The 27,007-nt window shown below is 40.2% G+C and overlaps 2 protein-coding genes across 2 annotated transcripts in view; one reads left to right on the top strand and one right to left on the bottom strand.

The window, feature by feature from the left end:
* Positions 1–27,007, top strand: part of LOC137177115 (zinc finger protein GLI2-like) — a 102,451-nt gene that overhangs the window by 67,162 nt on the left and 8,282 nt on the right. Inside the window, exons 4-11 of the mRNA XM_067583239.1 lie at positions 1,818–2,020; positions 4,950–5,132; positions 14,503–14,704; positions 15,904–16,096; positions 17,883–17,993; positions 20,348–20,488; positions 24,186–24,335; positions 25,856–26,020. Of these exons, the coding sequence (XP_067439340.1) occupies positions 1,818–2,020; positions 4,950–5,132; positions 14,503–14,704; positions 15,904–16,096; positions 17,883–17,993; positions 20,348–20,488; positions 24,186–24,335; positions 25,856–26,020 (1,348 nt within the window). The remainder of the gene's footprint in view (positions 1–1,817; positions 2,021–4,949; positions 5,133–14,502; positions 14,705–15,903; positions 16,097–17,882; positions 17,994–20,347; positions 20,489–24,185; positions 24,336–25,855; positions 26,021–27,007) is intronic.
* Positions 15,999–27,007, bottom strand: part of LOC137177114 (CLIP-associating protein 1-B-like) — a 97,704-nt gene continuing 86,695 nt past the window's right edge. Inside the window, exon 41 of the mRNA XM_067583232.1 lies at positions 15,999–16,084. The gene's annotated coding sequence lies outside the window, so the exon portion shown is untranslated. The remainder of the gene's footprint in view (positions 16,085–27,007) is intronic.

The raw sequence follows: 27,007 nt of genomic DNA, 5'->3' as shown, positions 1-27,007 counted from the left end.
ATAGCAGTGGGCATTTTTCACAAGTTTCCAATATAGACAATAATCTGTTGCAGCCCTATGATTTATAATAAAGAATAACATGAAAAGGAAACGGGTCAAAAGATGGATTTAAAAACGTAGAGACGGCAAAAAAATCATGAACACTGTTTATTTTGTGTTTATTCTAAATCATATTTATTGTTTTCCACTTTATCACCCTGAGGTGTGAAGCATGCATGAGGACTGCATGTTAAGTATTAAGGATGCTCAGAGAGTCCAGTATTTGTATTTGTTGAGGCAGCAAAATTATTTGTATTTGTATTCAAATAAAAGTGGAAAAGAGGCTTAAAAATCCTGCTTTTGTTTTTATTATGCTTTTAATTTTAGAAAATTAAAGTGTTACGATAAGTGTTCATGAAGCTTGTTCATGTGTCAGTAGCTCAGCTTTATCTCTGGGAGTGATGTCCAAATTAGGAAATGTGCGTCATGTAGCAGGTGGATGTGACTCCCCTCATTAATAGATGTAACTGACCTGCATGCTGGTCGTTGACACGGTTTATTTTTCTTCCCGAAAACAAATAATTTTAAAAATATTTGTATGAAACAAATATTTGTAAGTAAGTATATAAGTATCAGTGTAAGTGGAAAACGGCGTATATGCATAATTTAGGACTTTAATGTAGTGTCAATAAACCAACCAAAATAAATGTAAATAAAAGGATCATTATCAGGATTTAAATGCTTGTAGCTGCACAAGGAAACTAATCTGAAAACTACAAAGTAACACTGCTTGTTATTTTAAACTCAGTAAATCACCTTTTAACAGATATTATTGTAACGTCAGACAGTAACACCAGTATGTAATGTGTCAAACTCTGAGTCATAGATCCTTTAGAAAACTCTAAAGGTGTCAGTTTTGCTTTTACGGGGCTCTTCTGGCAAAAACAACAAACCAGATGAGCTAACACCGATAAATGACGCAGACGAATGCCCCGTGGATAGAAGCGTAATCCGCCGTTACAACGCTGCTTCCTCCTCCTGTAACCTCGATCTCACCCCTCCGTCTGACTCTCTCAGATCAAAAAGCTCGATAGAGGAGCCGCGTTAGACGTGATCTCACTCTCAACGTCTGTCTGTGTACACACACACACACACACACACACACACACACACAGCGAGGTGGCGGAGGTGGAGGGCTTGCAGGAGGATCAGGTTTGCAGATGGAAACACTCGCCGCAGGAGTTTGTTGAGTGTGAAGACGCTTCAGGTGGTCGTATCAAAGAGAGAGCAGCATTTAAAGTCCTCGGTCTTAAAAAGGGAGGCAGAAAAGTCCGGCTTTAGGATAGTAAACATCTTATCAGAGAGGTTAAACTGATTTAAATGTTTCTGACTGTAAGAAATCCTCTCATCTCAGTGTGCATATTTAACTTAATCAGCTTTCTTTGTTTTACTAAACACATTTCCTTTCTTTCCTTATTGACTGTTTCAGTTGTTGTGTGTTTGTCTCTGTGTTTAATGCCTGAATTCAAGTAAAAGTTAAAGTTTGGTTGGTTGGTGTCCTGAGATCACCTGTCAATCAAATAAAGTCTTCTTCCTTCAGATTTTCTGTCACTGCCAACTGTTATTGTTCAGTTTCCACAAAAACAAACCAAATTCCCTGCAAAAACTGACATTTATTTATGTGAAATGCTCTTAAAGGACCTATTTGTTTATTTAATTTCACTTTTATTGAGTCACTGGGAGGTCAGAGGTCAAGCTCACAGCAGCTTTGTGTCCAAAAACGGTCGCAAAATATTCTCACAATCAGTCACATTTTTCTTTTCTTTCCTCTCTTCCAGCCCTGCAGGTTTGGCCGGCAGCCCCGTCATCTCCGATATCTCCCTGATCCGCCTTTCGCCCGCCGCCGTGGCGACCGGCGACTCTCCGTTCAGCCCTCCGCACCCGTACGTCAACCCTCACATGGAGCACTACCTGCGCTCCGTGCACAGCAGCCCCACCCTGTCCATGATCTCAGCGGCCAGAGGACTCAGCCCCGCCGACTGTAAGTACCCGACGACCAGTTGGTGTCCTTTCATTCCCAGTTAGAGTTTCATGAGTCATCAAGTTATCTCAGATCTGCTGTTACACGTGTTTCAAAAGGGGATACAGAGACCTTTAGAAACGGGTTTGGATGTTTTGTATAACTTACATTGTTGATGTGAAGTATATGACAGTCATACTGATTCATTTTTAGTTCAAATCTGGTTGTAAATGGGTTTTCTAGATGTCAAGGATGCAAATAAACATCACACATTTTATCAACTATATAAAATACTGATTAGACTTTTCACTTTGTAACTTAAACATCTAAAAAACTTTTCAACCACATTTAACCCAGTTCCAACTTAAACATTTAGATGTCTTTTAATCTCCAAATCAGTGTCGACATGTACGACTCTTTATTGTAGTATTCACGAGGAAGTTTAATTAAAATGAACCCTTAAATAAACCAAATCATGTGTTGTTTAATGTTCTGACTCTGGAGATCTGGATCATAATGGATCCAGTTCAAAAAAACTGATGGTTTCTTTATTAGTTTACTTACTTCTCGGCCAAATTACTTGTCAGTGTAGTTTGACATTTAAAATGATTAATGTGGGTATCAGTTGTCTTGCAGAACAATTACATTGATTATAAAGTAAGACTTTGTGTTACATATTAAATAAATCATGTTTTTTTTTCACTTTTTATTCTTATTTTTGGGAAGTCTAGTGTCTATTTTGTGCGTTTTCAGTTTACTTTTACTTTATCTCAAATATCTTACAGTGTAAATGTGTAGTCAGAGAAGGTTTACAGCAGTTTTATTGTATTGTTTTGCAGGAAAAGGAACCTTAAACGTTTGGTAGTCAGAACAATAATATTCAGCAGGGAACTGAAAAAGGTGATTTCTGGTTGCAGCATAAAAAACAGGATGAATTGCATATGGAGAACCTTGACCTGCGCTTACAGGTGCTTTGATATAGCGAGCGGGGGGGGGGGGGGGGTCCTTTAAGAAAATCTGTGGAAATTGATAAAAGAACAAAAACAACAAACCACAGTACCTGGCAAATACTTATCCACCTCCTCCAAATTTACCAGGACACGATGACAACTCTTTCTTCAGCGCTGAATTACAATAACAGACTGGAGCGCGGCGGCGGGACGGGATATAAATCTTCTTTTACAGTCTGTCAGTGGTAATGTGGCAATGCTTTTAAACTTAAATAAGCGCCCGCGCCTGAGATCAGGCCATGATAAAGCCGCGTGAAAGGGGAAAAAGGACTGGGGGGGGAGGGTGTTTTTTTGCGGTGGAGGGAACGCAAATAGCTTGTTGAAAGACGAGGCCTTGGGTTTGGAAACGAAGGCCGGCGGCTTTTATGTGTTCCAGGTGACCTTTCTTTTTTTTTTCCCACAAACCCTCCACAACATCTGAAATGTAAGATAGGACGACACCCTGTCACCACCTGGAGATCTGTTTTTGTGATCAGCGCCACTTTATCAACATGATTTAATGCTGTTAAATAAGTATTTCCCACAGATGAAGAACAATGCTCCTTTCTGTATCCTTCTCTCTCATCGTCTTCCTCATCGTTCAGACATTTTTACGGTGGAAACGTGATCCCGTAAGGGCGGCAGAAGGATGAAGTCTGCCTGCTTTTTTCTTACGTCGAGAGCCTTAATCGTGTATGAAAGATCAGTTAGGCGACGATGAGGAGGAGGAGGAGGAGGAGGAGGTACAGTAGAGACCCTGGAACAAGTGGAGACGTTTGGTTTGCAGACCGGCGTCTTTAGGAGCAGATGAAGGGGTCGAGACGAGGAGGGGGGGGGAGAGAAATTCTGGCGTAAAAAGAAAATCATATCTCACTCTTATTGGTCCTGACACTTTTAAAAGCGCTTTACAGGGTGCAGATGTTAACACCAGCACAAGCCAGGTGAACGCAGAGAGAGAAAGAGACACCTGGAGGGAATTACACTGAAATTAATTACATATATTTTTTAAATTTAAAAAGTCAAGAAGTTGAGACAGAAGATAAACAGAAGCTCATTTAACATAAAGTTGAATTTTTATATAAATAGACTGTCCAATAAAGGTTCTTTGGGGAGTTTTTTTGACAGATTTTTTTCTTTTAATTGCATATAAGTTATATATTTAATCTTTTGGGTCAGTTTGAACTAAAACAGAGATCTGAGATGTTGACACAAGTCCAGCAGGTCAAGAAACACAATCAGACTAGTTGGAAACGAACCAGGAAGAGAAAACAAGGTTTAATGATAATTTATAATATCCATCACAGCTTGCAGACTTCCTGCTTCAGCTTTGACCTACCGTAGTTATTCTAGTTGTGTGCACACAGTTTTCGTTGTGCAATGAGAGATTATTACTGCAGCAACGCTCACTTTCAGTTTGACCTCTATCATGTGGTTTCAATAATCTGGATAAACTATCGGTCTGATCGAGTTTCTTGCCTTTTTAGTGATGTCACTGTGTTCACAGACCTTAGAAATTAACTTGGTGAGTTCAATGTTATCAAAACTGATAGAAACAAAGGAAAAACTAGAGTTGTAATAAGCTGAATTTATTTTGTGGTGCTTGGTTTAATAAAAAGTGAATATATTTTCTTGCATCCTTCTAAATTTTCAAGTGTCAAGAGTGTTTTATGAGAAGAAGAAGTAATATTTAGAGCTTCTTTGTTAAAGAGTTGACTGAAACAAATAAAGCCTCTAAGTGTGCGACTGTGTTCCTTATGAGACTGGGGAAACAGGAGGGTTGGGGGGTGGGAGCACCTCCACGGGCCGTTGCACATCACTGACCCCGCCCTGGCGGCCCCTCGGTTCATTCAGAGATCTGTGCAGCACGAGGAGGGACGGACCAGGAATTCACCCCTTCAACCCCCCCCCCCCCCTTTTCTCCGTCCTCCTCTTCCCTCCCTCTCTCTCTCTCTCCTCTACAGTGGCCCACGAGCATTTGAAAGATCGCGGACTGTTCGGGCTTCCTCCTCCTCCTCCCGGGGCGAGTCCGGCAGAGTATTACCACCTGATGGCCAGCCACCGGAGCCCCTACAGCGAGCTGCTCATGCAGGGGGCCGGGGCCACCGCTGGGGCCCACCTGTCCGACTACATCACCCCCATCGACGGTGAGTAACTCTGGGGATAAAGAGTGTCCGACTGGAGGTAGAAGCTGGAGAGTTTTCACTAACTGGCTACAGACACAGATCATTTCCTCAGGAGGTGGTGGAGACCAAACCAGAGCTAAAAGAAGACTTACATTCATCAGGTGGACACAAACACAACTCTAAATTAATTTTAACGTTGCTCTGTGTCTGCTGTAACTGTAAATAGACACCTGTTTGGTGCCATAACAACTTTATAAGGTGATTAAATGTCAGAGGTGAGTTATTCTGCCTCCTAGTGGCCGAGGTGATTATTGCTAAAAGTGAAGCTAAAAAATCATACTTTAGCTTATTTTGATGACAGGAACTATGTTAAAAGAACATTTTTTTTCACTACAAATGGAAGATATTTACTTTATAATCATATAAAACAAACTAAAACAGGAAATATTCACATTTGAGAGGCTGGAACAAGCAGAGTTTTGGCATTTTTGCTTTAGAAATTATGATTTATCCCGATTATCACATTGTAGAAACTGTTGCACGAGACTTTTCCATCGACTTATCAAGAAACAAGACACCGCTTCCTGACATTCATCTAGTGCTGCAACTATTGATTATTTTCATCATTGATTAATTGACTGATCAATCTTTTGTTCTATAAAATGATTAATGCAGCTTTAAGTAGAAGCTGACAATTGAGTTTCAGTGTATTTTAATAATAAACATGTTAAAAGTAAGTATTGATTAATTGGCTGAAGTCTTTGTTGATGTATTAATTGTCTGTAAAACATCTGAAAATAGTGAGAAATGTCCCAGAATGCACCAAGAAACCAAAAGATATTCAGTTTACAAACACAGAAAACACAGAAAAGGTGCAAATCTTCACATTTGAGAAGCAGGAAAGATTACCGATTAATTGTTTCTACTGATCAACTCCACGATTAATCAACTAATTGTTTCAGCTTCAAAAAATGAAATTAGCTAACAGCGTGCATTAGCTTTAGGTTTAAAATAATCATTTTTTCCTTCTTTTACACTCTTTCAGTTACATTTCACAGGTAGAACAGACCAGAAAAACTGAAAAAAAAACAGCTTTTTAACTCATTAAATATTAAAAAAGCAGCTGCCAAAAATTTTCCTGCTTCAACCAGGAACACATTTATCAACACTACAACAAAAACTCCACATGAGACGCTGTAGATGATGATAAAGTGGGTGTAGAAATAAATAAAACCGTTGAAAGAAAGAAGTAAAGACTCCCTCCTCTGGTGCGGGATGTTTGTCACAGGTTTGCACCAGTAAAGGACACTTCTGTAGTTTTTTTTATGACTGAAACATGGCAGCGTCCTACCAGCAGCCCACCCTGCTTTCCACTGAAGCTATCGAATGAGCTGCTTGACACTGATTAAGGAGAATGAAATTCCTATCAGAGCGTCGAGTCCAGGTGGATGATGAAACAAAGATCACAGGCGAGGCATATAAATAAAAAAAGCCGCCGTGTATACATTTTTCATGTCAAACTACTTCAAACGGCAGAGGGCCTTTAGGTATCGGCCGCACGCTGCACAATATTTCTCCCTGCCGAGCCTCCGCCAGCACTTTTCCATAAACAACCAGGACTTATTGTGCCGCTGTGACATTTCCAGCGAACGCCATCATGGGGCACGTTAGGTCACAGCAGGTATATTTAATGTAATGAATGCCCCTAACTTTGATCCGGCGCTTTGCTCGGCACCTTAAAAGGGTAGCCGTGTCTGAGAGGGAGACGGATGGCGGCGGAGGAGAAGTCCTGAGGATGAACAGCAGAGAGAGAGAGAGTGTAACGTCATCCTGTCTGAGTGTCTGTGATATTACACGCTAATGTCTGCTCCTTCAATGAGGGGAAACTTTCTGCTGGGACTCCACAAACACTCAGATATATGGACGAGATCAGAACCGCTTTCAGGGCCTTTTCTCACCATTTTAGTGATATTGATAGTTGACTGATTGTTTACTGTGTTTTACTGGAGGTTTGTTTTTGACCAGTCAGCAACTTTCAGTGCTGTAAACTTTGCTTGATCCCACCTTCTTGGGGAATAAAAAGTACTATTTTCTGGGAATTTTTTTTTTTTTTTGGCTAAAGGAACTAAATTTAGACCTGTGGGTTCCTTTGGTCAAAATGCAGATAAGTTTCCTGGATCAGGAAGTCCAGTTTGAGAAACAGATTTATGTGTTTAAAGGCCTATCAGACGCCAAAACACTGCGCAACAGTTTCTAATAACCTCAGACAGGATGTTACATCGCTAGAAAGCCGGTAGCCAGGAAAATGACAACAATAAACTGGATGAAAGTACTCTCACCAAAACATAACTCAATGGACTCAAAGACTTAAACAAGTACACACAATGATGAACACCTGTGATGATATACTTTGGACTATAAAGGCTTCAAAAGGATTCGGACTGAAGTTATTTCTTGGTTGTAAATATCTGTCAACTCGGCTCAATGTCACAAATTGTTGGAAAAATTAAAAAAAAAACTACTTGCTATGGTTATGAGGTAAATGGTAGAAATATAAAAAAACATACAGTTGCATGTACAGGATGTGACCGGCCAACGCAGAGTCTTGCCAGATGACGTCACGTTGCATGACTAGAATTTGACTTTACCATAACCGTAACCCTGCGGTCCAGACTGACAGTGAAGCATCCAAAGCAGCTCTTTTGTGTTCACACTAACTGGAAAACGTCATATTTATCTGTATATTTGAATAAAAAAGGGAGATTTTCAGTTGCAAACCCAGAATTTATCCTGCAAACAAACTTAATATTCCAAACTGGCTTCGTAACATTTGGTGAAAGTCCAGCATGCGGAGCTCAGTGGGTGAACAAGTGGTCGGCCCGGGTTAAACTTTTCCCTGCAGGTTCAGCAGACAGAGCGCAGGGTTGTGAATGAGCCTGGTGTGTTGTGGTGTCGGAGGCCAAACTTGTGCTGCTGAGAGCGACGGCAGGCTGCCAGCAGCGTGAAGCCGGGCCAGCCGGGCCAGCCGGCCTCACTAAAGCTGTCATAACTTAGTTTCCAGCCGTCCTGAACACTGTGCAGGCGCTGAGACCAAAACAAACGGAGAGCAGGTTTGGCTCATTGTTAAAATATTCACTGAAACTGTTGGATGCGGCTGTGAGAAGGGCAGACGGCGAGTAAAGGCCCACAGAGGATTTAAAAAAAAAAAAAAAAAAAAATCCGCTGGGTGTTTGAAACTGTGGCACAAACTCGTACACGTCTAGAGAAGGATTAACAATCGTCATGTTCTGTAACAGCGAGCAAAGACTCAGCACATTAAATGACATCATTCTGATCGATATCAAGTTGTGATGTCATGTTTTTGTTTGTTTACAGTGATGGCTCCACAGAGAGTGTTTGCCTCTTTGTTCTGTCTTTATTCTCTGATTTGAAAGTGGATTTACTGATGCTGATCCTTTCCAGATCTCAGAGAGACAGACACACATATTTGTAAAGAGGAAGTTAAGTGCTAATTTTTACAGTGTGTGTTTGATGTTGTTTGATGCTTTTTGAGATTAAGAGGTACTAATTTTAATGCAAATTGTGTCCCTCAGGCGCAAAGGGTTATCCTCAAAGTCTACGCTGCATCTTCGTCATTCTGCTCTCCTTTTCTCTGAAACTGACAGTTCTGTGCAAAACTTTGAGGCACTTGTGAAAGAAAAACGCTGTGAATTGAGGATGCTTAATAATGCCATGAATAGTTTTTATTTATCAGTTAATTTGATAGAAAGTTCAGTAAATCAATATTAGCTGTGAGCAGTTCTCAGGCCGGTCGTTCCTGCGTCTCGGAGAAGTCGCCACAGTTCTTCTTCTGTGGATTTCGGCGTCTCAGCTGCTGCTTCTGTCTCTTCGTGTTAATCCCAGACTGACTCCATGATGTTGAGATCACGGCTCTGTGTGCCATCTGTTGCAGGACTCCTTGTACTTCTTGTTGCTGAAGATGGTTCTTTATGACTCTGGCTGGATGTTTGGGCTTGTTGTCATGCTGCAGAATACATTTGGGACCGATCAAACAACCTCCCTGATGGTGTTGCATTATGGATAAGACTAAACATCTGAAGTGTCTAAAACTTTTGCACTTTTGCTGTGTAAAGTTATGCAGTTACAGCACAGTGCAAAAGTTTTAAGCACTTGTTTGGATGTTTAGATTCTTATCCATCACACAGTACCATCAGGGAGGCGTCTGATTGGTCCTAAATTTATTCTGCAGCATGACAACATCATCAAGTCAGTCTGGGTTTACATGAAGAAACAACCTACTTACCAAGCACCTTGAGAAACTGCATGCAGGTGTACTGAGAACTGCTGCTGTTATAAAGGCAAAGCTGCTCACACCAAATACTGATTTCATTCAGGTTTCTTCTTCTTTCTTCTGTTTACTGAACTTTGTATCAGGTTAATTGATAAATAAACTGCACTATATACTGCGTATACGTGATTGCATGCAAAAAACACTGGAATGACCCTTTAAAAGCACTTTTCTTTCCAAAAAAAATGTTTCTCCGTGCAGCTGCTGCGGCATCATTTGAACCTGCAACCTTCTGGTTCCAAACAGTTCAGTTACATACAGACCACAGTGGCACCGAGAGCCTCAGGGGCTGCACACACACACACACACACACACACACACACACACACACACACACACACACACACACACACACACACACACACATTCATTCACTCTCCAAATCACTCCACACACACTCCTCCTCTCTCTCTCTCTCTGGCGGCTGCTGATATAAATCACCATGCAGGAGGGGTGAGAGGAGTACAGGGGTGGAAGAGGAGGAGGAGGAGGAGGGGTGGCGGCGAGCGAGTCGAGCTGGGCTTTTCCATTGGTCCATTTATCAGGGGAAGTGGCACATTAATAAACACATCTCCCCAGAGGTGAGAGGAAGTAACAGAGACGAATACGACTGCCAGTCCTGAACGGCTTCATCCGAGCCGCCGCGTTCACCGATAACAAAAAAAAAAAACACCTGATCCTCCACACCTGCCCCCCCCTCCTCCACCATCAGCTACATCTTAACTTTAGCTGGTTAAATGTCCAAATTAGCGTCCCATGGTACCGGCCCCCCCCAAACGGTAATGTGTTTGGTAATACACCTCCCCGAGCTCAGACATCCCTCGAGAAACCGGCGTTGATGTTTTTCTCTGCTGTGGATTTGTTATGTCATCATTCAAATTCCACATGTCCCCGGATAAAGATGTCCTCCCCTCCTCCTCCTCAAGTCTCAAAGCACCAATTTCTTAACAGATAACATATGTTAGAGATTTGTACTGGGGGGACATACTTAGAAACAACCTTTTAGCCTCCGTCATTAAGGACGGCAGTGAAAGCAAACAAAGCAGAATTAATCGGTCAGGGAGATTATGAGCCGAGCTTCTCGCTGTCGTAGGAAAAAGCTGCACGTTGGACCGGTTGGTTCTCTGAGAGTCTGTGAGAGGAAGTGAGGGTTTGATCCATGCCAGATGTGGTTCGGCTCCCACTCTTTGAGTTCCCCCAAACTGTTTCTTTGTAAAGTGATCGGCGGTTTTTTAATGCTGAGTTCGGCAGCCTGGAAGGGAGTTTACAGAGACTGGTTGGGTGTGTGAAGCCTTTTTATGTTTGTCTTAGTCGTTCTCTTAAAGGTACACTGTATTGTTTTTCTCATAAACAAGTCATGATTACATGCTGAGTGCCCACATTTCATCATAAAACTTCAAACATTTAGAAACATGCATTCTTCGTCTATGTTTCCAGCCGAGGAAGGATGTTCTAAACACAATATCTAACTTTGGTAGGCGCCAAATTTATTTACCCTGAAACATTTATCTATACATCAAGGCAAGAAAGTGCACAAAGACCGTGACATGACCATACAGTAAGTCACTAGATTTGAAGCTATTTAATTCAAAGCTGCTCTTTGGTGTTTTCTTGTGAACAAAGTTTCTGTTTATGTTCAGCTTTACCAAACCAAAGTGTAATGTGTAAATCCTTGTGGTCTAACATGTGTTCAATAGATTTCCTTCCTCAAAAAAAACATTTGCAAAGCAGATTTTTTTTTTACCGTTCAGCCAATAATACAACAACACGCTGTAAATATTCGTAGCTACGCTGACGACACACAACTCTACATATCGCTACCGCCCGATGATCCCAACTGTTTAAATCGTTTAAAAGAACGCCTTAAAAATATTACAGGATGTGGATGTGTAGACATTATTTGTAATTAAATGAGGACAAAACTTAAAGGGGACATTATGCACATTTACAGAAACCAACCATACAACAAACTCTAGTAGTAGGATTTCACTACATTTCAACATACATTAACCTCAAGTTTTGGAACTCTGACACCATAATAGTATATAAACAACAGAAAACCACAAAAAGACATAATATATCCCCTTTAAAAAAAAGTTATTGGTGCTGATTCTAAAAGAGAGGACTCTGGCTAAGCAGCCTGAGTGTAATCACAGATGATTTAAACCTCAGTAAGCATATTGACTACATCAAAGCATGTGGAGAACAAACAAAAGATTGATGTTACATGTCAGCATCACTACTGGTCAAAAACTGGTGGTTTGGGAAATAAAACTCTGCATGAACCGTAGCACTCAGGGATACGAAGGTGTACTCGTTCCACACAGGAGGATGGATCAGTAACATGGTCTTGGAACATATTTTCAGCAATAAAGTGCACTATTGTTACTACTGAGATCATTTAGGCCATATACCGAGCCAAAATATGCAAGCAGAATGGCACATTTCAACGTAATTCAAGGCAACATCTAGAGAACAATAAGTTTCTTCGTGTTATTTGAAGAAGACGTGCTGCTTTCAGTCGGCTGAAGACGAGAAGGGAAGCATAATGCACAGTGCAGCTGGATACAAGAGCTGGTTTAATCAAAAAAACGCGCAATGCTTCCTGCAGTCGGGTCAGATCTCGGTCGGATCATACCACAAATGAACCGTGACAGAGTTCATTTGTTACCAGACGGAGACCACGTCTTCAACAAGGTCTCCATCAGGTTGTTGTGATTCACATCCGAGTGTGATTGCTGTGTTCACACCTGCCCAAATGATTCATCCGAACTAAACAATGCAGGTGTGAAAGCATCTTAAATACCTTAAAAAACAAGACATTTGAGGGTGTTATATTTGGAATTTTTTAAGGACATTTGTCACTGTTTCTGGGCATTTTATAGACTAATTGATTAGAAAAAGCTCAATTGTTTGACTCTCTAATGTCACAGTTAGAGTAATAAAACAAGAAGTCAGTCCAGCACAACAACATATGGTAAATAAACAGGAAGTTTACAGCCATTAAGCTGCTAAATTAGTTTCACTGCTTGGAGAAAGAGTTTAAATTTTCCTCGTCTGAATTTACATCTCAGAGCTGAGATTGATCAGATCGCTCTGCATACATTTCCTCACAGTTGAAATCAATTCTCAGTAAATTGCCCTCATTTAACATGGTGAAGTACAACCCAGACCGTGTGATGTTTATCTGAAGTAATTACGGGGGGAATTATTGTGGGAAGATTGATTAGTTATGTCTGAATCTTAATGGGGTCGCCACATGTGGGCAGATGTCAGAGCCGCGGTGCTCCGCTGGCTTCAATGCAGAAACATTTTTTGGACCAAAAAGTGGAGACTGAAGATTTAAAACCTGATGACAAGAAGGTTACGAGAAAGGTCTAATGCACTGTCCTGCTTAGAGACTGGTATCAATCTTTCCATCTAACTCTCACAAAGACAGCAAACAGGCGAATTTCCAAAAATGTCAAACTACTGCTTTAAAGCCCCCATTCAGCCCCATTATATCTATAACTCAGCCAATACATATGATCATAAAATTAAACAAAAATCATGCTCTGTAATTAAAATATCTCCACAAATAACAAACTCTTCTGCTAAAAGTTTCCTTCATTGAAGTTCCTGCTGCCGTTCGTGCCCCGTCGTGCCTCCGAGAGACGAGTTTATTCAGTAATATCCTCTGCCAGCCTCACTTTCCATCACTGTGAACAAATTGTTTACTATATTAGCTGTGAATCAATCTTCAGCACTTATTGATAGGGTTGTTCTGTGTCCGTGGGGGTTTTGAGTGTCGCGGGGAGGCTGCGGAGGCATCAATCACGTCGGTCCCGCGTCCCTCCTCGTTTCCTGAAAATAGCTAGCGCGAGGCCGATCCAAAAAGAAGATGACAAAGTGATGAGACGGGGGAGTGACTCGTTGGATTTCAGGAGCCATTCTTTTAGATTTGAAGTATTTAGAGTCCCGCAAGTGAGTGAAGGTGTCTTTGGATCAGAGATGAAGGGATGTGAGGAATTTATCACCGGTGTCGCATGAAAGACAGGCAGCTGTATGAAACCTTACAGCTGACGTTTATCCTTTAACAGATTAAAACCATCATTTAACCTTTTAAACGGCTTAATAATAAGGATTTCATTGTTTTTGTGTTTATCCAACAGCACTCTCTGCTGTTGTTTGCTTATAAGTTCTTCAATCTTTGAATTTAAAGAAATCCGTAAAGGTTTTTTAACACTTTATTTTATGACTGGATTTAACAAACCTGTAATCAAACTCCTCAAAACTTTTACATTTTGTTCTTTTAAATGATTGAAAAATCCTTCCTCTCACTGCAGATCAAATCTAAGTGAAAACATTTCATATATGAGCATCATTGTGCTTAAAAATAAGTGAATTTCTGACTTTAACTTGATGAAATCTCTTAAAGTAATTGAGGATGTGCAGCTACCAGGAGTCTTATAGCCAGATTATAAAGGCCCATTTCAAGAAATTATTGTTTAGTGTAGTTTATATTGTTTAGGACTCAGCAATTAATCATTTTTATATTAAAATTTGGATTTGAAAAACATGTCAAACAATGTCAATTTACCATCTCCACCTCCACCATACTTTGACGACTACTTTTTTCTTATTTACATGAATTAACATGTTTATAATTTCAGACCACTGTGGTTTTAACCTCTTTACTGTTGTTTACTTAATCTTCAATCTTTGAATTTAAAAGTATAAACATGTAACAAAACAACAACAAATCTGATTTAACAAACTCACACTCCAGCTTGTGAAAGTTTTGGCACGTTGTTGCTCGAAATGTTTGCAAAAAAATCACAAGAAGAAGAAAGTGAGTAGTTCTGCTGCAGTAACATCCTTCTACATGAATCTGTGCATTAAAGCTGCCACGAGAAAAACAACATGAATATCTGCAGCGAAGTGTTTGTTTCAGAAACTTTTAACTGTGCAGTTAAAATATGTTGGTTTTCTGATATTCTGCAACAGACTCAAAACCATCTAACTGCCAGTGTAATAAATGTTTTCCTACCCGTCTGTCCACAGTGTCGCGGTTCTCCAGCCCCAGACTGACGCCCAGGCTGAGCAGGAAGAGGGCGTTGTCCATCTCGCCGCTGTCCGACGCCAGCATCGACCTCCAGACGATGATCCGCACCTCGCCCAACTCGCTGGTGGCCTACATCAACAACTCTCGCTCCAGCTCGGCCGCCAGCAGCTCCTACGGACACCTGTCGGTCGGAGGGCTCAGGTACTGTTTCCTGTCTTAGTTTAATAAAGTTATTCTGACACGTTGATCCAGTGATTTCCACTTTTTTCTCCCTGCTTAGAAAACTTAAAAAAGCTTTGACTGAGCGAGTGAGAATTTACCAAAAACATTGAAAACATTGAGCAGCTTCAGGGTGAACAGATTTAACTCAGCACAGGTGTGTGTGATGATTACATGTCTCTCACCTGATTGGTTCATATGCTGAAGCAGGAAAACACCAGAAAACAGCTACTTCCTTTTTTCTTTCCCTGCACCCTCATTTCTTTCCTCAGCTCCTTCCTTTTATCCATATAACCTACTTTCCCTTTTCCTTCTTTACCTCCCTTTTTCCTGACTTTGCATAGCTCCTACTTTGCTTCCTTCCCTGCCTCCTCTTTTCTTTTCCTACCGCCTCATTTGTTTCCTACCCTAGCACCTTCTTTCCTTCCATACTTCCTCTCTTTCTCTACTTCCTCTTTACCTTCCCTTCTTCTGTCTTTACTTTATTGCCTCATTCATTTCCTTCACTACCTCCTTGTTTAGCTTCCTCCTCCCTAATTTCTTTTTCCTGTTTCCTTCCATGCCACCTAACGTCCTTCTTTCCTTCCTTCCTTCCTTTTCTTCCATACCCTTCACTTTCTTCCCTACTTCCACCTTTCCTTCTTTGCTCTTCTCTTTCCTTCCCTTTTTTCCTTCCTTCTCTTCCCTACTTCCCATATCTACTGCACTTCTTTGCTTCCTTACTTCCTCTTTTTGTTCTTTAACTCATCATTGCATCCTTGTTTTGTTCCCTAGCTCCTAATTTATGTCCTTAACTCCTTACTTAATTTTCTTCTTACAGTACTTCCGTCTTTCTTGTCTTTCCTGTTTTCTACTTTCCTTCTCTACTTCCCCTTTTCCTCATTTCCTTCCATACCTCCTCCTTTTGTTCCTTACTTCCTAGTTTCCTTCCCTAGCCTCTTCTCTGCTACCATACTTTCTACTTTCTTTACCTCCATTTTCCCTCCTTTGCCTCCTCATCTCTCTCCACTTATGTTAATTAAATCATACAAACTGTCTGGCTGCTTCTCTTCTCTGTTTCTTTTTAAGTTAAATGATTCATCTTAACTAATCCCAATAATAAACCAGCTATAAAACATGTTTCTCAGCTCATCATATTCATGTCTGCTGTGATTCTGACCGTCATGTTTGGTTCTCTGCAGCCCGTCCTTCCCCTTCCCCCATCCCATCAACCCGATGGCCTACCAGCAGCTGCTGTCGCAGCAGCGAGGCCTCAGCGCCTTCGGCCACACTCCGCCTCTCATCCAGCCTCCGCCCACCTTCTCCAGCCGCCAGCCGGGCCTCGGCCTCTCCTCGCTGCCCGCCTCCGCCCACAACAGCGACCTGACGTCCAAGGTAAACACATAAAAATGACTGTTTTATCGTAGTCTTGTGCCCAAATCTTGAACAGTAACAGAAGAGTGTGCTGACATACGGAGGAGTTTGTGCAACAACGTGAATCATCAACATATTTTGTGAGAGCGGACGAGATAAAGCCTGAAAACTCTCCAGTTACAGAGTTTAAGGAGGAATTTTGATGGATTATTTGAAAAAATAAACATCCAACTAACATTTTCTTGTACTATTAACAGTGTAAACTTGACCAAACCCACTAAAGAAAGTCAAACATCAATAATTCCAGGATGTATGATAAAAATATTGTAACAATATCCACTCTTATATCATTAATAGTGTTAATTAACATCAGTTGGATGATGATGGTTGGAATCACTGAGCTGTAAACCTCCATCGAGTAAGAAAAAAGCTTTCTGGAGAATCTTGAATCAAGTCCAACACATGTTGAAGTATAATAATAATGTTTCTGTAATGAATTTGATGAGGAAGTCAATGAAAATCATTAAGTTGTAAGACTTTCTACATTGGTTTAATGATAAAAGAGTTTGATTATGATGTTTTACAGCAAGTTAAGTGTCAATAAATCATATTTCTGTTAAGATATAGACACTCATTGAAACAAGTTGACTGTTTTAAGAAACTCTTTAACAACGTTAAGAAACGTCAGAACATCTTCCAAGGAAAACTGACTTCTGCTCCTGTTGCTGGAACATTTTTTGGGGTTAACGTTCATGTGGAAAACAGGTTTTCGATACTGTAATTGGGGTGTTTTTGTCCTTTGCGGTCTCAGGATGATTCAGTCTTCCCCCTTGTTATTTGAATTATTTCTCTGTGGGGTTTTTTTTGGCTGAAGGAAATTCCCCTCCGTTTGCTTTCCAGGTATTTCACACAACAGTTTGTTCTCACGGTGGGTTTTGTTTGCCATCTCTTGCTTTTTGATGTCAGCGTTATCGCCCCCCCCCCCCCTCCTCGCTCGGACACAGCGTACCCGGAGGTAAACTCTCTGTGGGGGAGACAGCTGGAGGGAGAGCCCATCATTTCCCTCCACCCACACAGTCCCAACTGGGTTTTTTCTCTCTCCTCCTGTCAGATAGTCGCGTGATCTCTGACTCGTCTGTGAGAGGTCGACGAGGGCGAGCGACAGCACAAACACTTCTGTCATTATTTTTTGAAGAAAGTCAAAGTATTTCTTCTTGTTTTTGTGTGTTTGGTTTGGTGTAATTATGTTATTTGATGTCATTAAGTTATCGTTGACATTCGTAGATGTGTGTGTGATTCTACACTAAACGGCCAAAAGTATGTAGACACCTCTTTCAACATACTGTCTCTGGTTTGGTTGAGACAGTTTAGTTTACAGGAAGATAAATGTTACTGTTAAAGCGTATAATTATATTTTAGACACTATTGTTCTTCCATCTTTGTGGTGAAAGGCCCAAAGCCAGCTCCATGAAGAAACGATTCTCCCATTTTAGTGTGACTGGTCTGGTCCTGATTGAGTTGCATGTCCACATACTTTTGGCCACGTCAAATAAACCAAAGCAGAACTTTAAAAATTTGTAGTTAAAATGTACAAAAAAATAAGCTTATATTCAACATTTAGCAAAACATTTAATCACAGTTTTAGTTGATGGGAGTAAAAAGAAGTTTTATAATAATAAAATAAACTGAAACCAAGATTTAAGGACAAAATAAATCAATTATTCACTAAAGTTCACTTAAGAGACATTTTAAATGAATTAAACGTCTTTTAACTTTTGTCCTCTTTAATCTTCTCTCTTCCTCTCAGAACCCCGGCGGCGACTCGGCCGTCAGCAGCATAGTCGACCCCATGATCACCAAAAGGTCAAAGGTCAAGACTGAAACGGAGGGACTGAGGCCAATGTCTCCCTGTTCACCGGTACGAGAAAAAACTGATCTCTCCCAAAACACAGATTTAACGTGTTTCTCAGAGTTCAAATTCAAACTGTTCAGAATCTGAGTGAGAAGCAGCAGGATCACATTTTTGACTGTTAGCCAACAGTTTAATGTGTTATCCATCCAGTTCGGATGTTTTCAGGGTCAAACGTTTGACCTTTTAATTACAGGACACTTTCAACGTGCCAGTAACATATTTAACATATCAATCTGAACTTCTGAGCAAATATAATGAAAGTAACTAATAAATTATGTCACTTTTTTAAAGGAAGTCTGGTGAGAAACTTCAAACTTTAGCTTTTTATGATTTGAAATGTGTCACGTTGAACTTCAGGTCATAATTTTTCTCTCTTAAATGCAAATGAGCACCGATAGCATAAAGTCAAAATGATTCATTATTCAAAAGTGAGGACATTTTTTTGGGAAACCAGTGAGGAATTATTAGAAAGTCGGAACATTTTGGAAAGTTTGGATATTTTTGACAAGTGAAAAAAAGGAAGTGTGTTTATTAAAAATGACTTATAACGTCTGGACATTTTTTAGAAACTGCCAGTTTGGAAAGTGAGGACTTTATTTAAGTCAGGATAGTTTTGGAAAGTGAGGCCTGTTTTTTAAAAGAGGAGGCTTGTTTTCAGACATTTTAGGAGATGTTTGTATTTTAAGTGTTGAGCTCCTGCGCGTCTCTTCCTGCTGTTCCCTCTTTGTTCTGATCCACGTTCTGACTGGAGGCCCCAGGGAGCCGCAGCCTCCTGTGACCTCTTGTAAAACGCATCTCGGATAAAGAAAAACTCCACATGATAAGAGCTTTGCACCCCCTCCTCTCACACCCTCCCTCCCCCTCTCCTCTCTCTCCCTGGCCACTGTAAACTGTGCCAGAGCACTTCATTTTCATGAAATATTAGCCGGGCTTTATTGTCATCTGAGGAGCTTTTTTTTTTTCTCTTTCTTTTGACAAATTTGCGGCTCCTCTCTCTCCGATAGCGAGGCAGGTTTGGGTTTGATGCATGAGGACGGCGGTGCGCGCAGTCGTCTTGGGGCCACCAGAATTGATGAAGATAGCGTGCGTGGGGCAGAGACGAACATGCTGCAGTCAGCACGTTTTCTGTGTAGGTGTGTGTGTGTGTGTAGAAATGTGTGTGTGTAGGTGTGTGTGTGTGTGTGTCTTTGTGTTGGTCGAGGCTGGCAGGAAGTCGGGTGGAACAGGATCAGTTTCTGACTGACACACGTGTGAGTTTGTGACGATCGTTTCAATTAAGATTGTCAGTTTTTTTTGTATAAAGTTAAAATGTTTTTGGGAAAGTGAGGACATTTTTTAAGAATTGAGACTTTTTTTTTGGGAAAGTCAGAAAACTGGAACTTCTGGAAGGTGTGGACATCTTTCAGAAAATGCCATCTTTGTAAAGTCTGATTATTTTTTAAGCTGAGACATTTTTTTGGCAAATGAGGACAAACTGATTTATAACCTGTGGAAACTGAAGACAGTTTTTTTTTATTAAATGAGGACATTTTTGGAAAGTAAAAGACGTTTTTTGAATAAGAAGTGAGCACAACGTGAGAAAGTGAAGACATGTCTGAAAAGTCAAGACGTTTTGGAAACTGATGACATTTTTTAGAGACATTTTTGGGAGGTCTCAAAACATTTTTGAAAAGTTAAGAGTATCTATGGAAACGGAGGAAATTTCTCTTTAATGAGGACATTTTTGTGAAGTGAGGAGGATTTTTCTGGAATATGAAGACGTGAGGACGTTTTGTTAATTGAGGACATTTTTTCATAATGTGAGGTTTAAGGAATGTGTTATAGAAGTACAGACGTGTGTGTTTATGTGTTTATACTCTTGTGTGAGGAAAGAAAAGACATCTCTGGAGTTTTGCAGCACATTGTGGTTTTCATAGTCGAGGTACTTTTTAGACTTTTTTTAAAGCAGAAGTGTTGCCACCTGTTGAAAAGACCCTTTAGTGGGACTGTGAGTGTGATCTCGTTGGTCTCTCGTTGTGGGATTTCTGCGTTTGCTTCGTTTGGGTTCACACTGCTTTAATTACAAGAGAACCAGGAGCTGTAAACACAAGTCACGTGTGTGTTGTTTGTGGCGGACGTTGTCAAAACAAATCAGATTCCAACCTCTTTAACTTGACTGAATCATGATGGACTCGTGTGCTCTTTAGACTGTAATTTACTGTCTGGAGTGTTCATGTTCAGGTAAAACATATGAACAAACAGCTTGGACGTCACTCCTAACAGTTTGCAATCTTTAGGCGATAAACTGTTCCACATGTGCTGGATGTAAACACTGCAACCTGTGTATGACGGTGTTTCGTTCTGTCGCTCGCCATCCGCAGAACCATCACGGCAGCTTGTTGGATCTGAAGGACGACATGGACCGGGACGAATGCAAGCAAGAGCCCGAAGCCGTTTACGAGACCAACTGCCACTGGGAGGGCTGCAGCAAGGAGTACGACACGCAAGACCAGCTCGTCCATGTAAGAGCGTGTTTGTGACTGTGTGAAAGAAAATAGACTTCCCACCTCCCTCCCTTCTATAAACACGCACCATATCCTGTAATCTGCAGAAACTGGGTAATGGGGCCATGTGGTGAGCAAAAAATGAAACATGCATAAAAATCAGGTCACTAGAAAACCTGATCTGACCTTAAAACTTCAGAAACTCAAGTTAAAGGCTGCTGAAACTACATGATTTGATCTTTTCTCTTCTAGGAGCCACTAAAACATGAACTCTGCAGCTAACGATTTTATATTGGTTTCGTCCAACCAACAGTCCAAAAACACAAAGATATTCAGTTTACTAGAATCTAAGATGAGAAAAAGCTGCAAATTCTCACATTTGAGAAGCTGAAACCATCAAATATTTGGCATTTTTGCTTTTAAAAAAACGACCTCAATGATTCATCAGTTATTCTGTCGATGGACTGATCGTTGCAGCTCTACTTGACTGGACAGGAGGAAGGATGTCTCACTCTGCTGCTTTTAGTTTGACTCTTCTTGTCTCTCGTGAGTCCACCAGAAGTGCAAAACTAAATCACTGGATGTCTTTTCTTTTTTTTTGTCCAACAGTATCTTCATTGAAAATATCAACAAAAAGTATTGTGACAGTGTCAGAAAGTTTGACAACTTGAACACAGTATTTAACACCCAAAGTCCTGCCATGGATTATGTTTTTGATTAAGAGATTCATTGTTTAGTCTATAAAATGTCAGAAAATATTGAAAAACGTCCGTGACAAGTTGCCTGAGCCAAAGTTGACGTCACTATAAAACCCAAACATATGCAATGAGAAAAGCAGCAAATTCTCACATTTGGTGGACATAATGTAATTTATTATCATATATTTTGCTGCAAGTGTGTCCGTTATTAAAGTCAGTGATATTATGATTTGCAAAGACACCTGAGAGACACGAGTATCATCTTCTGTTTCCAACTTAAACTCTTCTGAACGCATGTTTTGATTAAATCTGAACAATCCAAACATCATCAGTTGCAGCTTTTCTCATTGCAACCAGCAGAGTCTCGGTTAAAAGGGTCTTAAGCATTCCTCACTTCCACTGAAGCAAAGAGAGAGAAAAGGGTGAGGGGATTAGAGAGGAGGGGGAGGAGGAGGAGGAGGAGGGTGGGGGGTGTCCTTCATTCATTAAATTCAGATTCCTGTTTCTGTCCGTAGAAAATCTCACATAAACCCACCTCAGATTTTTTAAAGCAGCATTTTTAAACATCAGTGTTTCATTGTCAGAATAATTCTGATGCTTTGATGTGATTCCTGTAAACAAATGAGACTGTGGTGGAGATAATTGCGTGCACAGAGCTATTGTTTTCTCCAAATTAAGACCACATTTCCCCATAAACTCCGTTATGATACTTCCTTCCCTCTCCCTGGCGGAGCCGCGCTGCTTCTCTCTCTTTATATTCAAGGATAAACATGTTGGAGATGATATTTCCGTTGACCTTTCACTTCTCTTGTTGTCTCCAGAGGAAGATTTCACTGTTTTTTTTTTGCTTTTTAACGACAGCGCCCTCCTCCAGCGTTCTGTTGTAGGACTTACAGGCATTAAAGGGAAGAGTTTAGTAAAAACTCTTTTCTTCGTCTCTGCTGCTCAACCTGAAGGAGCCGTCCGACGCACCTTTTTCACCCAAAACAAGACGTGTGAAGGCGTCTTTGGCTCTGGGAACTATTTTCTGACATTTTATAGACTAAACAATGAATCTATAAATCAAAAAATAATCATAGAAGGCCTTTGATGGTTGAGAGATTCAAACTTTCTGACACTGTTACAATCTTGTTTATTGATAAAGTTGCACTCTACATATTTAGTATCATGTATCCATAAAGTTGGGAGACTAAGAAGAGACAGATTAAAAACAAGAATGATTCAAAATCGATAATATTGATATGGAAATGCAATGATGCAGTGCAGTGAATTACATCAGGACACCACTGGATATTGATTTGTTAATTTGTTTGGACTATCTTTACTTGAAAAAAGAATGAATATGACTCATAAGTGTGCATATAAATAAGACAACTGTCAGGTTGTTCTCTTGCACTGAAATGTTGCACGTTACTGTGCAGTCGTAATTAAAGCTGCAACGATTAGTTCACAAAATGAATCGCTCTTTAAGAAAACGTCCAAATTCTTTGGTTTCAGCTTCTCAAATGTGAATATTTTCTGGTTTCTTTAATCTTTTATGACAGTAAACTGAATATTTTTGGGTTGTGGACAAAACAAAACATTTAATGAGGTCGTCTTGGGCTGAGAAACAGAGATTTCACCATTTATGGACATTTTATAGCCCAAACTACTAATCGATAATGAAAATAATCATTAGTTGCAGTCCTAGTAGTAACGTCTCTGTGAAGCTTTAGACTCTTCGGTCACTGGTGAATGTATAATCGATGTCACATATCAATATATCTGAGAGAGCAGCTGAAAGGGTTTTAAAACTGGACTAAAAGTCGTTTCAAAGTGAACATATGATGCATAAAGACATTTTAACAATGTTTCAGTAACTGTATTTAAATTTACTACAAGTTGAAATAAAGTCGCTAAATGCTGTCGAGACAAAATTTATAAGAAAAATATACGTTTAAATATTGAGGTTTAACTTCCATGCCTTCAAGTCTAAGTAAAATATTTCTTATGTCTGAGCTATATCTTTGTCTTTCATCTGCAGTTGCTGCCAAAATAAACATATAATAAACAGGACAGTAAGATTCAGACATTTTTCAGAGATGAGAGATCAAACATTAAAGTGTTTTCTGTTTACGCTGCAAAACATCAAGCTGTTTTGGCTGTAAATGAGTCACAAAAATCTTAAAGCAAGTGAAACAATTTGTCAGAACAGTGAGATTATTCTAACTTGTTTCTAGTAGAAGTCAACTTGTTTGTCAAGTATTATGCAGAAATGAGAGTCTATACCTTGAAAAGACAGGTCAAGGTAAAAGATTCAACAAAAATGACAGTTAATTTTAGAAAATACTTGAAACAGATTGAAATATTCTTACTGCGACGGCAGATTAACATCTCAATGACTTACAGACTTAGAATACGACTTGATCAGAAGGATTTTACCGTAAAGTTTGGCGTAGCGACTACTTTTCAAAAAGGCCGCTAAGAGACTCAGTAGGCTCCCATATGTGACGCATCCATACAAAACCATCCCGAAGTCCAGATGATGTTTTACTGATGTTTCATTGAAAAAATAAACAAAAATGAAAGAGTCTGACAAGCAGCTGTTGCTCAAAAAATATACAAAAAAATGCAATCTGACTGTGAAAATATAGTGATGAACAGACGATGGTGATCATAGTAACAATGGTGACGATGGTGACTACCAACTCCCTTTGTCCAAAAACTCCCGCCACCACCTGAGTGAACAGGTTAAATAATAGGAAACCACATCCATGTGTCAAGCAACGTAAGTGACCTAACAGTGACGGCTGCTACATTTGGATTCATCACATGAACAGTGAGCTGTTATAAAGAATCTATGTGGTCCTAATTAGTGCGTCTGTTTTCTCTGCTGCAGCCTCCCTTTTGAGATTTACACCGATAAGATGGATTTCTACGGAAAAATCCTGCCGAGAACAACACGATAGCCTCTTAGTGAACAACTCTCTGTAGAAAAAACACTCATTCCTGTGTGTGTGTGTGTGTGTGTCCCACAGCACATCAATAATGACCACATCCACGGAGAGAAGAAGGAGTTTGTGTGCCGCTGGGAGGACTGTTCGCGGGAGCAGAAGCCCTTCAAAGCTCAGTACATGCTGGTGGTTCACATGCGCCGACACACAGGGGAGAAACCACACAAGTGCACGGTGGGTAACGGATGGCCTCCGCGCCCCCCCTCCCCCCACGGGCCCCCCTACGGGCATGCTCACGCTCTCTAAACACTGACAACTGTACATGTTTCTGCATACATACGTACATCCAGCTTTTACACAGATACGCTGGGATGGCAGCGGAGAAGATTTCTTTCTTCGTCATTGCTGATTATATAATTACATAAATCTTAGAGTGACTGTTTGATCTGTAGTGTTGCAGATGAAAACAACCACCAAGAAGGCAGAAATACTTCTGTGTTTTAAATTAAATTCCCTTTGACGTTACAAGAGAGTGAAGACTTCTCTTCCATAATGATGCATTTGACATTAAATTAATGGACAATTGGTTTATTTTTGTTCATAAATGTTATAATGAAAGCATAAAACTGGAGTAAATACAGCAGGAAAATGACCTACATACATAAAAACTAAATAAGAAGCAAAACGGTACAAAATGTCAATACCAGAAAGTGATTGCATATGAGAAGAAGCCACAGTTTATCGTTTCGTCTTAGATTACAAAATCATAAAAAACCCAAATCATCACATATTCCAGACTTAATACCAAACTAAAACCATCACAGATGTAGAAGCAGAGCCTTTAGCTCTTCTTTTTTTTTTTTTATACAAACCAACTTTGCCAAAAACTAAATGAAACCAAGTGAATTTTCATCCACACACAAGAAGTAAAACATCCATCATAGCTGCTATCGGTATGTGAAGCATCGATCCAAAAAAACAATTTAACGTTAACTATTAGGAACAACCTGCTGCCCCAAATTATACCAAGTTACATAAAATAGAAGACTCTCTGAAGACCTTCTGTTTTAGATCAGTGTCAGACTTTAAAACTCGCTCACACGTAATTACAAATGAAAGTGGACGTCTACTCGTGAATTACTGTTTAGTGTCTTGCTTGCGATACAAACTGGCCAGACTTCCAGAATGGATAAGCATATAATTATGTGATTTTCCTGCTAAAGGGTGCTGAAATACAGTAAATGAAAAGAAGTACACGCAGTTTACCGTCTGAGCTTTGGGTCAAACAGGAAACGTGATGAAAGACTAAAATAAAAAAAACGACTACTAGATTATTTTGCATGAACTTCTGCACATAAATTGTACTCCTGACTTATTTTTGGCTCGTATGAAAATGGATCACTGTGATGTTTGCTGAACACATTAATGTTCCCCTCAGGATGAACTGCGCTGACTTTGATGATCCTCTGAATTTTCAGAGGATCATCAAAGTCTGGTTAAAATTTCTATTTGTTTAGTACTTTGGTTTTTGACTAAATACCTTCAAAACGAATGACATTACCATCAGCCTTGGCTGGACTCTGTGTTTAGTTCTAATTAGCGAATGTTAGCTGCTAAACTAAAACTTGTCCTTCTTTCTTCAGCAGGTCAGTTAAAAATCAGGTTTATTGATACTAACACAAGAGTTTGGTTGTTGTTGTTTTCCTATCAGCTGCTGAAACTAAGATGGCCTCTCTTCTTCTCTGTCTTTGCAGTTTGAAGGCTGCTCTAAAGCGTACTCCCGTCTGGAGAATCTCAAGACTCATCTGCGCTCGCACACCGGCGAGAAACCGTACGTCTGCGAGCACGAAGGGTGCAACAAAGCCTTTTCAAACGCCTCGGACCGAGCCAAACACCAGAACCGGACACACTCCAACGAGGTACAAGCTTCCTTCCTCTTTTCAATAAAACGCTGCTTTCAACATCTGTCCTTCCTCACAAAGAGGACTTCACACAGGCTTTCTCTCAGAGCTCAAATCTGCACAAACTCACGAACGAGATAAACAACGTCAAGAGTGACGAGTTCACAGGATTGTTCCGGTCCGTTCCTCCGTACAGGTGTGCACCTCTGTGTGTCTGCACATGTCCGTGAGTAAATAATGAGGTGTAGACTTAATGAGCATGACGGCCCCACAATGCATCAGGGCCCCGCAGAGTGGGACCACCTGCAGACGGCGAGTAGAAAATGAAACCTGGAAGCGATTCAGAAGCTTCGCTGCTTATCCATCAGTTCACCCCAACACAATGAGGCTCTTATGCCACACACACTGTATATATATATACTGTACATGCACCTGTGTGCCAACATGGAGTTTAACTTGATAAAACACTGCAACAATATTTAAACAGCAGTGACAGTTTACTTCTAATTGACAGCAACAAAGAGAAATCTTGATATAAGATCTCTGTTGTTTATTTCTTTCAGTTACTGATACAAAATGGCAGAAAATAAGGATAAAAATGTCCATTGAAACTTCTTAGAGCCCAATTTATCATCTTCCAGTTGCTTATTTAGTCTGAACAAGTAAAAGGATTCAGTTTATAATGACGGGATGTAGAGAAAAGGTTTAAATCCTCAAACTGGAGAAGCTGCAATCTAGAAATGTATTAGATTACTTAAAACAATTAATTTCCTGTTTATCAGCTAATCATGTTAGCACTTCCTCAAACATAACTTTGCTTTCTTGGTGACTTCTGGTTGCTACATATGAACCAACCAGGAGAGACTATGAAATAAAGCTTTAAAGCTCCTATGTGTAAATGTTTTTAATGTGATTATGGCATCAAATTATTCCGATGACAAAAAAATGAGACAATCCCGCTGAACACTGGGTTGGATATGTGTTGCACTGCATCTATTACATTTA

This window comes from Thunnus thynnus, chromosome 24 (assembly GCF_963924715.1).
Source record: "Thunnus thynnus chromosome 24, fThuThy2.1, whole genome shotgun sequence".
NCBI classification, from domain to species: Eukaryota; Metazoa; Chordata; class Actinopteri; order Scombriformes; family Scombridae; genus Thunnus; species Thunnus thynnus.
This window is presented reverse-complemented; position numbering and strand designations above follow the sequence as displayed.